At 40.9% G+C, this 12,893-nt stretch overlaps 2 protein-coding genes across 2 annotated transcripts; one reads left to right on the top strand and one right to left on the bottom strand.

Moving 5' to 3' along the window:
• The first annotated feature begins 1,946 nt into the window (after positions 1–1,946).
• LOC116922616 lies at positions 1,947–12,269 on the top strand. Its single transcript, XM_032928997.2, has 5 exons — positions 1,947–2,056; positions 2,194–2,896; positions 6,920–7,531; positions 7,611–7,792; positions 10,293–12,269. Exons 2-4 carry the CDS (start codon positions 2,806–2,808, stop codon positions 7,703–7,705), a joined length of 798 nt encoding a protein of 265 aa, XP_032784888.1. The 5' UTR covers positions 1,947–2,056; positions 2,194–2,805; the 3' UTR covers positions 7,706–7,792; positions 10,293–12,269.
• On the bottom strand, positions 10,898–12,358 carry LOC116922617 (protein seele). The gene is given in 6 exon segments (XM_032928998.2): positions 10,898–11,220; positions 11,289–11,438; positions 11,440–11,463; positions 11,550–11,585; positions 11,774–11,889; positions 12,030–12,358. Coding segments are annotated over 6 exon segments (648 nt in total). The 5' UTR covers positions 12,166–12,358; the 3' UTR covers positions 10,898–11,034.
• Between the last annotated feature and the right edge of the window lie 535 nt (positions 12,359–12,893).

The raw sequence follows: 12,893 nt of genomic DNA, 5'->3' as shown, positions 1-12,893 counted from the left end.
GAAATAGCAAGCGAATCGCTTCACTCCAAATGGTAAGAACCCCCGTTGACTGTTCAATGAAATCGGCTTACATAACGGACGTCGTGTGATGCGATGATGAAACAAAGAGACAGCGCTCCGAAAAGCTTGCGATGGCTCCAGTTGAAGCATCCATCTACTACATCTATGAATTAGGTGGCTGCATTTTGATTAGACTTCTCCAATGGGCTTCGCGAAAAAAATGTAGCAATAAAGAGCCTTGAGAGCCACACCACCGTCGTTTGTCATTTCCGGTGACTTAATGGACTTCATAAGCCAAAGGAGGTGCCAGACAATAGTCAAGTGAATGGAGCAGGACTATAAAAAGAACGGGATGGAAAATAGGAGGTATCATACCAGACGCTACACATCCAGAAAAAGGGACTTGTGTACATAAGCTTATATGTGTCTGGTGGTCGCAGTCATTAATTAAAAGTTACCAGGGGGACATGCCATGTCCTAACCAAACTAACTATCGTTTGCCCCATTTCTTTTACTTATATTCTAACATCTTGTCTGAGCCGTCATAAGTCGAAGGCAGATAACGAGGCCGAGGTCGTTGTGTCTACACGATGCAAGTTTTCATCCGAACAAAGAAGGAAAGGAAAGATATATGCATGTATTTTTATTTTCACCTCTTGATTACATGCATACATAATATACGTATTTATGGGTTGAGTTGAAGAGCAGGAGCCTTAACCAAAACATTGTTATTAGCTTGCACGTTTTTTTTTCCTTGTAATTTGCTGCCCTCAAAACTTTGCATGAAGATGTTTGGGCGGATGCTTGTGTGTTTTGAAGCAGTAAACTAAGCTATGTAGCATAAAGCGTGATGGGCAATTAATCGTAATGACAAGTTAAAAGCGATCATCTCTCATCAACTCCTGCGAGCCAAAGCCACTAGACAGGTAGTAATTATCTTTTGTAAATAATCTCTGATTTCCACCGTTGTCAGCATAATGCCCGTATGATTAACTGATGCTCCGTCAGGTGTGCCTAGCCTTCATTATTTTCTACCTCGATGCCCGTGTTCGCAAAGTTGTCAAAATGTGACATTCTGAGAACAGCTAGAAAAGTCAGAGAACAAATACCCACCAGTTTGAAACTGTTGAAGAATTAATTAAAAGAGTTGGCAATCAATTTAAATGCACAATAACACCTATTCGACAAGACGTTCTAACCAAGTTTCATTGGGTTATCCTTGCTAGTCACAAAAAGACTATAACTCCTCACCAAGTTTGATCTTCATCGCGCTATGGATGGTGATTAAGTTCTTGGAGAACACATTTTCCTCCCTCCATCAAAATCCGATAACTTTAAACGAAAATTATACTGGATGAAAGAACCCGGCCTGGAAAAGTTTTGGTTTGCAAACTTTTTTCCGCACACTTTTGCGAGATGATAGAGAGGCGATTATTCGCTTCCGGGGCGTTACTTCCACCTTTAATAGCATTTTGAAATCCTGTGGAATACTAGCGTAAGATATCAGGCAAAAAAAAACATTCTCGTTGAATGTGAGAACATTAAAAAAAAAAGCGAATTCTTTAGTACCTCCTGTACCCAAGAAGCTTCGATAACAATTATTCTTACTTGTCGTTTAGGCAAATTGGCAATGGAAATACACCCCCGTCGATTTGCATTAGTAATAGGACTCTGCGCGTGACGTTTCTTTAGAATTCTTGACCGATTTCTATCCGATAAAAAGCAGATCCGACATTCTGCATCTATTGACGAGTGCTAAAAGATTAGCTTTACATCGGTTTGAAATGCGTTTGAACTAGCTGAAAATTATGCAAAGCTCTTTGGGTGCATATACGTGGCATAAAAAAGAAGTTGCCAGTTTTACGTAGTAAGAAAGAGAGGAAGGGCGAGAAAGCTATATCTTTTATCGTACCTATACCCTTTTAGGAAATTTGTTAGTTGCTCTCGTATCTTTGGTGTAGTAAGGTGCAAAGAAGATTATGGACCATTCGCAGGGAAGATCATTTAGCATATTGTTTTGTGCCGTAAACTTGGATTTAGAGTATCGACACACAAGGTAAGAGGCTATTGCATTTTTCGACCACCATCAGGGAAATACGATGAAAGGTTTTAGCCATATAAGTTGAAGCTCCTTGACGACCGACTGTTTACGATTGATGGAGATCTTACATATATTTTCTCCATTTCACCTAGGGTTTGTTAATATTACGTGTGGAGGGGGTGTCTACGTGCGATAAAGAACGTCATCGGCGCGGCTATACGACTCAGAAGGTGGGAACATCGGTTGGCACTCACGGAGCAGTCGCACTAACTGTTGCCTTTCGACTGGCAGCGAACGCACTGACCGCAGCCAGAGCAGAAAACGGCGCGCGGGAGCAGGAGCAGAAGAGTCTAGTAACATACGGTGCAGCGCTTATATAGTGTGCATACTCTCTCGCCATCGCAACGAATAGCTTCCCAGTCGACGGTCTCTGTTAGAAGACAAGTCCTCCTCGTCGACGCGGCTCACCCATTTGACATTACCTAACGTTACAGTTGCCACTAGTCATCAACAGTCGTTTCTTTCGTTTACATTAAAGAAAGGCGAGAAAAGAAAGAAAAGTAGCAAGTAACAAGTGTTTTTTGATTGTCAGTCATCAACGTTTTTTTTTTTCGCACTTCTTCCGAAGCCGTGACAGGGAAGCGCTTTGACAAACAAAAGAGCCAATTACACAAGCTCGAGGAAAAGGGGGGAAAAAAGAAGTTTCCCTATCTCTAGTAATCTTGGCACATCAAACAACAATCGACACACACGTCTCGCATATAATGCAGTTGTTTGGATGGACCCTTCATTCTTGCTGGATGCTGCTGACAGTCATCTCTCTCTACTGCTGCGTCGACATTGGCTCCTCCACAGGTAAATAATAGTTTAATTAACATTGTATGTATTTTCTTTTTTTTTAAATTGCGTTGTTATTGTTATGAGTCCGCGTTGAACCGATAGATTTCACTGAGTATCTCGTGTGCATTTTAGGCTGATTGTAGAAAAGCTTTTTAGTTAATCTAGCTCAAGTCTTTTTAAAGAGTATAGTCAAAGCTTAACAGGGACAATCAAATGTTAGGTAGATCAACCGTTGCTGAAACGATTCGTTTTTTTCCCCTCCTCATCCAACATCAAATGGGTTTCCTTTTTTCTCGACATCAAGAAGAATAATTAAATAAAACCCGTCGAGTCACTTAAAGGATTGAGACAAGAAAATTTTAAATGTAGATTTCTTTTCTGGTTTGTTATGCGCACCAGGGTCTGTGTTATAACCACTCGTCTTGTCACGCACGCATGTACTACATCATTCTATGTGCCGCTTTTCCTAGCCTGCTTCGTCATCATTTAGGATCGAATTAAGAGAAATTAGTTGTAAAAGAACTGGGCACAAATGCGTATGTTCCTACCAGAATTCTGTCTTCAGGGAAAGTAAAACTGCCGTGTGGCCCAGCTGAATATGGCAAATTCGGCTACGCAACACGGGATCCAATAGGTTCGTGTTAGTCATCGTTATTGAATCAAGCTGCAAATGACAGTTCCAACTAAACCTCATTTTTTTTTACAGCGTACCTTAAATTGTAGGTGAACTGCGGGGCTATTCCAATTTTTGAATGGGTACGAACAATAGAGGGGGGGTTGCAACAAAGAAACAGGGGGCGTTCGTTATATTCACGTTCTTTTTGTCACGCCATTGACACCTTCCTCAAGTTTCTCATTAGGCTTTAGTTGGTAGGCATACTGATTACTCGTGAGCTTCAGCATCCAAGTCTTCTCATTAACGATGGAGTATTTTTCATTCCACCTAACACGATGCCATCTGCATACTGTAACACATCTTTGTCTCTTTTGTGTTTCAAAATTTCTCGAACTCGTTGCACATCGAAGGACTTTTTTTAAATTTTAAATGTTGGGAATGAAAAGAAGCAAAATTTCAATTCAGGGTGGCATCCTATTCAGTGTGCAAAATACGTCGCACCTGCACACGTACCTATCATTCCATGTAATTATGCCAACGATGAGACGAGGTATAGTACACACCTACGCACATTCTGCCAGTCGATCAGGGCCCTGAACTATTCAAAGGCGAAAACTCTACTTAGTGGACTAGTGAATGCCAAAATACTCACCTGAATAGGACATAATAAGCTCATGCAGTCTGCCCAAACTTGTGTGCCATTTACATCGAATAAGTTGCACTCGTCGAGTTTTCGCTTTGAATAATTCTCGGATGTCATTTCTCCATTCTAATTTGTAAAAACTAAAGACTGAAATTAAAACATTAAAATAGTCGGCCTTGTTAATCGTAGTTTCACGTACGTCATGATCGTCGCAATCGGAGCACGCAAATCGCGTGATCATGTCCTTTTGAAATTATATATTCAATGACATCAGCCGTCGGATGGTTCTTTTTGTTGAAAGAAACGCCTATTAAAAAGCAAATGAAAATCGTAATTTGCATCTGTATTTTTTTGCGTGACGTATAAGCTGAAAACTTTCCGATAGAACAAGACCGACGGGTACTATGACTTGATTATCACGTAGAAAATGTTTTATTGCGGCGAGCATTGGACTGTGAAAAGAGTGACAGCTCAAAATTCTAATAACAGTAAGGGGGGATGGTAAAGAATCCAACGGCAGGCCCCACTTGGCAAGCGGAATATGTGGGGATGTCATTTGCCTGGAAGCGTCAAGTCATGGGCAAGAAGACGCGTTATTGGCTGAGACGGTTACTGGTTTGATGTAACGAAGATCCCTGGATATGAGAGGCTTGGGAAGTTCACTGAATCTCACTGTACATCTAAACCAAAACTGACAAGATTTGCGTGTCACCGGACAAAGATTGTAGAGAGAGCCCAACGAAAACGTCAACATCAACTTGAATAACGAAAAATATTTTTTTTTTGCGTGGGCGTCTGCCATGTAGTGGCGCAGAAAAGACATTGGGATAAACGCCAGTTTCCAATCTTTCGTTCACATTAGAGCCACTGCGTATACATCTAAGATGCATTGTTCAACCATCGCACGTAGACCTCTGGAGAGCTATCCCATATTTAGATCTGATTTTTTAGTTTGCCTTGCAGGCCCATCGCCCCCGACTAGCTGGATTATACGGGGCTACAACAGGCCAAGACTACTTCTTAAAAAGTAGTCTTGGAATAATAAAAGAATTAATAATAATCTTGAATAATAAGTATTATTTCGAGAACAACCGCTAATTGAATAGACTTCAACAGCTAGCTCAGCCGGCACGCTTTCCATGAGGCTATCCTCATTTGTTCCAGCACCGCGTCTTGTTATCCTTTGTCTAGGATCGTTAGAGTCTCAGTTGCGGTCAGCTGAAACACAATCGACGCAAACTACACTTGGATCTGAAAGGCGTATAGGTCCAAGTTTGTGTATAACAGCTTTCGTCAGGGAAATTCGGGGTTTGAACTTTATGGAACTGTGGACTTCTTGGTGCCCACGTACAATTGTAGATGCGCTTTAGATCTCCCGTTGTTCATATTTTGAGAGTGAAGAATCATGAAAAAGTGGATAACGTATAGGATGTCAAACTCGTGCGAAAGTCTCACGAAACAGACGTGATGAACGTAATGCGAGCTGCGTTTGGCAGTAAAGAAAAAACAAATTAATTAGCGCGATGGGAATTAGTTTAACAAGGACGTATGTAGAAATTTGAAGCGTAACAAACAAGGGCGTACGACCTTTGTGTGAAATTCATGGGCTTAAAAAATTGTTCTTTTGGGGCAGCAGACAAATCAATATGATGCGGTTTGTTGTGTATGAACAGTAACAATAGTCTTAACGAGCTGCAATCATTTCAAAAATGAAAGGATGCGCGACACGTGAGAGAAATAGCCAAGGAAACGGGACCGAAAGGCGAATTTGAAAGATAATTCCGTTTCGGATTTCATTGATTTCTTGTTAGATTGCCAGACGTTTTCGGTCACTATATTTTACTCGGCCTAAACTGTTCACGCCCCTTCGATTATCTACGGATTCATTCACCAAATGGATGAAATCGGTAATGGACTGCTATAGTCCACCCTCCCACGATCGCCGAGAGACAGACCCAATTGCTCAACCGGCTACCAATCAATGTCGGAAGCCCTAACTGCTAGTTTGATCCGTTTCTCTCTCTCTCTCTCTCTATTTGTTATATACCCACGCAAGTAAAAATGTAGGACTCTACAGAAATATAATCAGAAACTTGGAATCTCGTTGACGGGATTGAATCCCAATGATTTAAAAGGCAAACAAGACTTGAAGTTGACATTTCGGAATAACCTTTTATTTTACCCAGCTAACCCCGAGAATCAAAATTTAATGGCTGGTGGATCGAACACATTCAAGGGGCTGCCTATTAGCTCTTATCTCTTTCCTTTTTTTTTCTTCTTCGGAAATAAATCTTGTATCGGTTCATGTCCACAGGTCTAAGTACACGACCAAAGTGCACTCTCTTTCAAGATGGTCAACCCCTGTCTTTTGGCACCGGATGTCCCTTTATTTGCCTCCATGAAAAAAGGGGCAGGAACGTTTTTTTGCCGTTTGCTTTTTATTTGCTATAGTGACGAACGCGATACCATTTCGAGTAATCAGTGCAATGAAACACAAATGGAACTATCCATCTTACGTCTGTGACGTAACGAAATAGGGGGAAAAAAGAATCCATAATTTAATGGGGGACAATCTGAATTGACCTCTGAGAAAATTGAATCAAGTCTCTCTCTCACTCTTGTAGCTGAGTGAAGTGCAATCCCGTGATGGATCGTCTCTTTCATGTGCTTTTATAGAATAGCATAGTCGATCCACTGCGCTTTGGGGTTAGTGTTCCATAAAGTAAGGTGATCCTGTCTTTAATTTTTTGGGTTTTTGTCCATTTTCTCCATTTTGTAGACATCAATGAGGAAGTAATGGAAGAGCAGCCATGGATCTGGAACGACTTCAAGCTGGCGGGAGTAGCTCGCAAGTTCCATTCGATCCTGGACAACGGCGTGTCTGAAGAGGACAACGATAACATGGCTGCTGTAAATGATGACAGGGTAGCGCTACAACAGCCAGCGACGCCAATCTTTGCAACAGTTTCCAATTTCAGGGATAAACAGCAACAGGAGCAACAGCAGCCAAAGCAGCACAGGACTCAACTTACGGCTGCTGATAGTCCCAACGAAGATTACGTCTACGAGGTCGAAGATCGTGCGGATCAACTAGTGGACGATGAATCCGGACAGTACTACGGCAAACTAACTAGCGACATGAAAAGATCTAAGTCGTCATTCAATCCGTCGTCTGAAAAACATCGTCAAAAACAGCAACGTAATTCGAAAGCTCCTCTTTCTTTGCCATTATCTTCAACAGAGAGCGACGAGGTGGTTGCGTCACCTTCGTCGGCCATCAACAGAGATTCAGCTGAGCCGAGAGTTTTGCCTCTCTTGGGTTTCCACTCAGCCGTCAACAAAATCAACAGGCAAAAGGAATCCCTTCTGAAGAAAATCCTTCGGCAAGCCGGTTAGTTTGTCGTGTAACTTTGCTTTCTCCAGCGGAATGTCTTGAATAATTTTAACATTTTTGGCTGATGGTCTCATAGCTCGCCGTCAGTCAATGAAAAGGAGCCCAAATTGCATGAGGAAATGCATTGCCCAGGGCTTACTACATCCAGCCCAGTGTCATTCGCTGTGCTAGCTGCCCACCTACCCGCCTGCAAACCGAGATGGAACAAATACAACAACAACAACAAAAAAACGACTTTGAAAAAATAAAAATATACAGGTAAAAATACAAGAGAAAATCAAGTTGACTTTTGTCGTGTAGATTCACGATTAAGGATCGGATCCAAGTAGAAAAGCGGTGTAGCGTTAGGTTAAAAAAAATGAAGGGTTTTTTCTTTTGAAATTGTCTTGATTTGAAAAAAAAAAAGAAGAAGAAAAGGCAAACTTATCGATGCGAACGAGATCGGAATCTTGGCCAGGGGGTTTCATCCGAGTAGGTTTCCCGAGGCAACGATCAGTGAAATGACGCACAGAGATCCCCCCCCCCTCACCCGCCAAAAAAAAAAAACGCAAGAAGTTAAAAGCGAAAAATATTTAAAAAGAATAATTTTCCATGCGTAGAACCGTTGCTTGATTGAACAGCTCAGAGGATGGATTTTATTTGCGGTTGGTTGTCCTTGCTGTCGATTCGTGCTGTCCATTTTTTTTTGCGCTAGTTTTAACACAAGTAAAACCGATTGACATTTTCATCTTGTTGGAAATCAGTAAAAACATTTTTTGTCGCCCTAGCAACATATTTCTTTTTTGCTGTCCAATGTAGCCGTTAGAAAACTGACCTCCCCTCGATCATCGTCCTAGGAGACGACATATGAGTCGAGGCAGCAACCGTAAGTGCTTGCCAAGATTGATAGAAGCGCTAGCAATAGGTTTTCCCGTTGGGCAATATACAAACCGATACTTTGCGGGTAAAGCTGATTTTATAAAGAAAAAAAAAAGCTGCAAAAAATATTGAATTTAATTCCTGATCGACGAAAAACGTTTCTTTTAAAATCTCAATGCCAATTGTATCTGTGGCACGCTCTAGCACATTTTCCCTCTCTCCGTTTAGAAGCTTTAGAGCGTGAATCTAGTCCTACAGGTAAATTATGTGATGGTGAAAAAGTTCTTTTGCTTTAATCCTTGACGCATTTTTTTGTTGTCATCGTATCGTGTCCATCAACCGTTCCATCGACTCGAGCCGGGCAACCTCAAATTTAGCGAAGGGTCCTTCACATCAAGTGCGATCGTCTGGTGGTGGTCATTCAACTGGCCTTGTCGATTCATTCAACCTTAAAGCATTTCTCATTGAGGTCACAGCAGTCTGTCTCCTGTTTGTGAGCGTGTCTGGAAAACGGACGATGCAATATCCCCTTTCTTGATATGTTAGATATCACTTTTTCAAGCGGATGAAGACTCTCTCCATGAAAAGAAGCGATTGAGGATCGATCGTCCGTGAAATCACCTGTTTCCGGCGCCAAATTTCAAATGCTTCACGGAAGTTTGATTTTTTCTCTTTTAGAGCAATGCTAGTATAGGCTAGTTCAACAACTAGGAATTGCGCAAGAAAGAATAGATGACAACGAAAAAAAGCCCCCGCTCGCGTGTTGGTGAATTTTTTTTTTTCAGAACAAAAGGCCCGAAAAAGTCCAACTGGATGACGAGCCTCAGATCAATATTGAGACTTTTATATAAAGCCCGGAATCGATTCAAGGATCGTTACGCAAGTTATCATTGAAGTTAGATTTAAAAAAAAAAATGAGAATAAATTCTGTCTCCGCTTTCGGTACATTGTTTCTAACGATAAGTACGCCTTTCGAATTGGAATTTTCTGCCAGTAATGCATACCTGCTCTTGTTCTCCTAGTCCTTGGTGTTTTGTTTTCCACCTTTCGATAGTTGAGATTGGATGATAACAGGTACCCTGGCAAGAGCAGTGGTGTGTTTCATTCAACCAAGTTTGTGTGCATTGTCGTCTCCGCAGCAGCGCCACAGACAAAGACGGCAAATATTTTTCAAGAAGGAAAAAAAAAGACAAGTCAACAATGAGAAATTGCGAAAGAAAAAGGGAAGCCAAAATGGGAAACGTGCGAGTCGCGGGCAATCGTTCGTGTTTAAATCTTCCTTTTTACACGTCACACTTGACAACCGATTCGCTTACGGGTGCAATCGTTTGGCGTGGTGTCCTCCTATTGTGATCGTAATCTGTATGACTTAAGTTGTAATTGCCCATCTCTGTGTGAAGAGGACTTTCCTAAACCCGCTAGATGACATACGTGGCACTTTGTATGGGCAACGAGTAGCGGCTAAAGTTAGACGCAAGTGGAGGAGCAAAAGTTCTTTTTTGTTGTTGTGCCATCCGCTTTTTGGTTCGACCCATTTGCTTTTCTAATCTGGAGTTCCTCTTCACCTTAAGTTCGAAATGTAATCGCTTCGATCCCGTTCCGGAGTGCCACATATACATGTGGCACTCAAAAGGCAAAAAAACGATAACAAGATTTTACCATCAAGTGTAGACGAAGGAGTGGGAGGGAAAACGAACAGAAGTAGGATAGGACAAATCAATCATCGTGAACATTCATGGATGGTTTACGTGTGAATGATACGTGTGTTGATTAGCCGCCTACGCATTTTTATACGACAAGCGACGATGACAGAAAGGCCAATTTCGGGCAAATTGGTTATGCATTTTCGATAACTAACCTGCCGCTTTTCTATTTTTTTGTTTGTTGCTGTCTTATGCAGACGACTGCGGAATGAATACCACGGGAAGACGACACCGGATATTGCGGCTGCAGAAAAATAATTTAAAAAACTAAAAAAACTAAAAAAAAAAAAAACTAAAAAAAAGCGGGACTTGTGTGCGTCATGACGCACATTCTCAACTCCTCCTTCCTCCCCCTTTACCACGTCATTTTCTTTCTTCATATGTTCCCCGTTCCCGTTTATTGACCCGTTTCTCTTGTCTCTCGTTTCAACATTGGGCTTACATAAACTTGATCAATAAGAGTTAATTGCCATATCTGTGTCGATATACAACATCCTATAGCTCTTGTTTCAAAACATTAAAACCTTACCTTGAGTAAACAATAACCTCGACCGCCCTCCCGTCTACCCTCTCCTCACCTGTGTATCGATGTTTACTACACGCATTATAGATTTTCAAGCATATATATATTATAACGTGCCCCAATTTCACTCGATATTTACATTACCTGTCATTTGTAATGAGAAGAAGACAAAGAAAAGAAAAGATCTCTCTTCGGCTTACCTTTATTTGTTCTCTCACCCTGCCCTTGACCCTATTCTTACCCTTCCTAAACTTTCAAACTGTTTTATGGATAAAAATCTTTTAACCATTATAATCCTATATAATTCGATCAAAAAATACATTAAATAACGAGAGCAACAGCACATTGTGGGCACGTTTGGTCCTGTTTTTGATATTTCACGTCTCGTCATTTGTTTCGTCGATTGTCGTGATAATTCACAATTCTTCACGATCAAAATCAAAATCATCGGAAGATTCAGAACTGGAATCGTCTGCATCGGGGACGGCATCTTTTGGACACACTTCGGCAACGGCGACGCAGAGTTTTTCGTGAAGCTGCTTCTCGGACTTGGCAAACATGGACACAATTTCGTCTTCGAATTCTTCCACCAAACTTTGACACTAGAGATGTTCGATTCAGAGAAGTTTAACGTTGCGGTATGTTGGTACTTAATTTAAGTGAATCTTACGTAGGAAGAGAGTTGCTCGTTGATTTCTGGATTAGGCACGATATTAACGTTGCTCATCTCGGGATTCATTCCTTTGCCATCTGGAGTTTCAATTCTCAAGAGCGTTGGAATGCCAGTGGCTTTGTAGCTGGCAACAACGTAATTTCGGAAACATGGGACACACTTTGTCCATAACCTAAATAGTACGAGTTAAGACGATCTTTACGTCATACCTTACTTTTTACAGGGAATTATTTATTTGGTAGAAAAAAAAGTACTGACCTCCGAGAGGAAAAGTTCGCTTCGGGCGTAGGGTACCTGTAACAAATGATAGATGGCTCTTGGTTATCTCTTCAATAAAATAACATGAACAAGTGCTTTAAAACAGAAAGTTAATTTGTTCGAAAACATTTCATTCCTTGACCCTGATGATGAATAGAAGTTTATGGAGAAGCAAAAGTACTATAAATAAGAAAAGTTTTATTAGTGTGAGGTCTTTGACTTACCAAGTTCTGTTTGACATTTCCTTGCCCGTCAAGCCTAAAGCTGCCCATATCAACCTTCTTGTGCGGGTCAACCTTGTCAACAGCAATTTCTACTTCATCCACCAATGCCTTGCACACTGTAAGATAAGGTAAATATGTTAACAAGACTACTTAGTATAGAAAGACAATTGGTATATTGAATGAAACGTAAAAAGATAAGTTCTAGGCTAAGAAACAAAGTGAGCATCAACACAAATACTGATGTACACAAAGTTACCCATGCATCTCAGTATCTCTCTTTTCGGAACGTCCGGTACGGCAAAGTTTCCATTTGTATAATCGTTGGGTTCATTAGCGGACGTTAAGACAACCATAAATGTAAAAACAAAACAAGTCACAGATACCAGATTCATTTTCCAAGCCGTAACTAAAAATACTAAATAAAATTGGAAAAAAAGAAAGGACAACAACAACTGTAGATAACCGTATGAGAAACTAATAACGGAAAAAATACAAAGTATAAAACAGAAAAAAAAAAAAGAAAACTATAGAAATTCTGGAAGGACCCGATCGGGCGAATCAGGTTTGAACACGAAGCTGTCAGAACAGACGTTGTTACTATGACTACGTTGTCAAATGGGCGTGTCTTTAAATCCACCTAAAAGACACATCACATCCTCAGCTAAAAAAGGCAGCCAGTGAACAAAAAAAAAGCGTCAATTTCCTACATCATCCTTTTTACTTCCTGTCTCGTGAACTAGGGAATGAAAATTCCGTAATGCTTTTCTTATCCTCTAGTAAAAGCATCGTCTCTGAGACACGCAGACACCACGAACGGATGGAGCTCTAAATTGACGTCAGACGGGATCCATCGTTTGGCCGAGATACAGGAAATGCATAAATCAAAGCAATGGACAAAGGGGAACTTTCCTCTTCAAATGCTTGCCATTATCATCACCATCTATGAAGGGATTATTTCTAATAAAAAAAAACGACCATAAAAAAACAAACGAAAGGATCTTCACAACTTTGACCCAGCCATCCAGAGCCATTATCATCAGCACTCATCGAAGATTGCTATCGCCGATACAATAAAAAAAAATTGGAGGGGGATCTTTTTTTCGTTTGTAGGCGCCATGCA

This window comes from Daphnia magna, linkage group LG5 (assembly GCF_020631705.1).
Source record: "Daphnia magna isolate NIES linkage group LG5, ASM2063170v1.1, whole genome shotgun sequence".
NCBI lineage: Eukaryota > Metazoa > Arthropoda > Branchiopoda > Diplostraca > Daphniidae > Daphnia > Daphnia magna.
Note: the sequence above shows the minus strand (reverse complement) of the source record. Positions and strands in the feature narration are given on the sequence as shown.

Excerpts from the sequence above, each read along its gene's own strand:
- LOC116922616 (XM_032928997.2), top strand. The coding sequence starts at position 2,806 with ATGCAGTTGTTTGGATGGACCCTTCATTCTTGCTGGATGCTGCTGACA. Across the intron at positions 2,897-6,919 it reads CGACATTGGCTCCTCCACAG|ACATCAATGAGGAAGTAATG; the intron begins GTAAATAATAGT and ends TCCATTTTGTAG. Across the intron at positions 7,532-7,610 it reads GAAAATCCTTCGGCAAGCCG|CTCGCCGTCAGTCAATGAAA; the intron begins GTTAGTTTGTCG and ends ATGGTCTCATAG.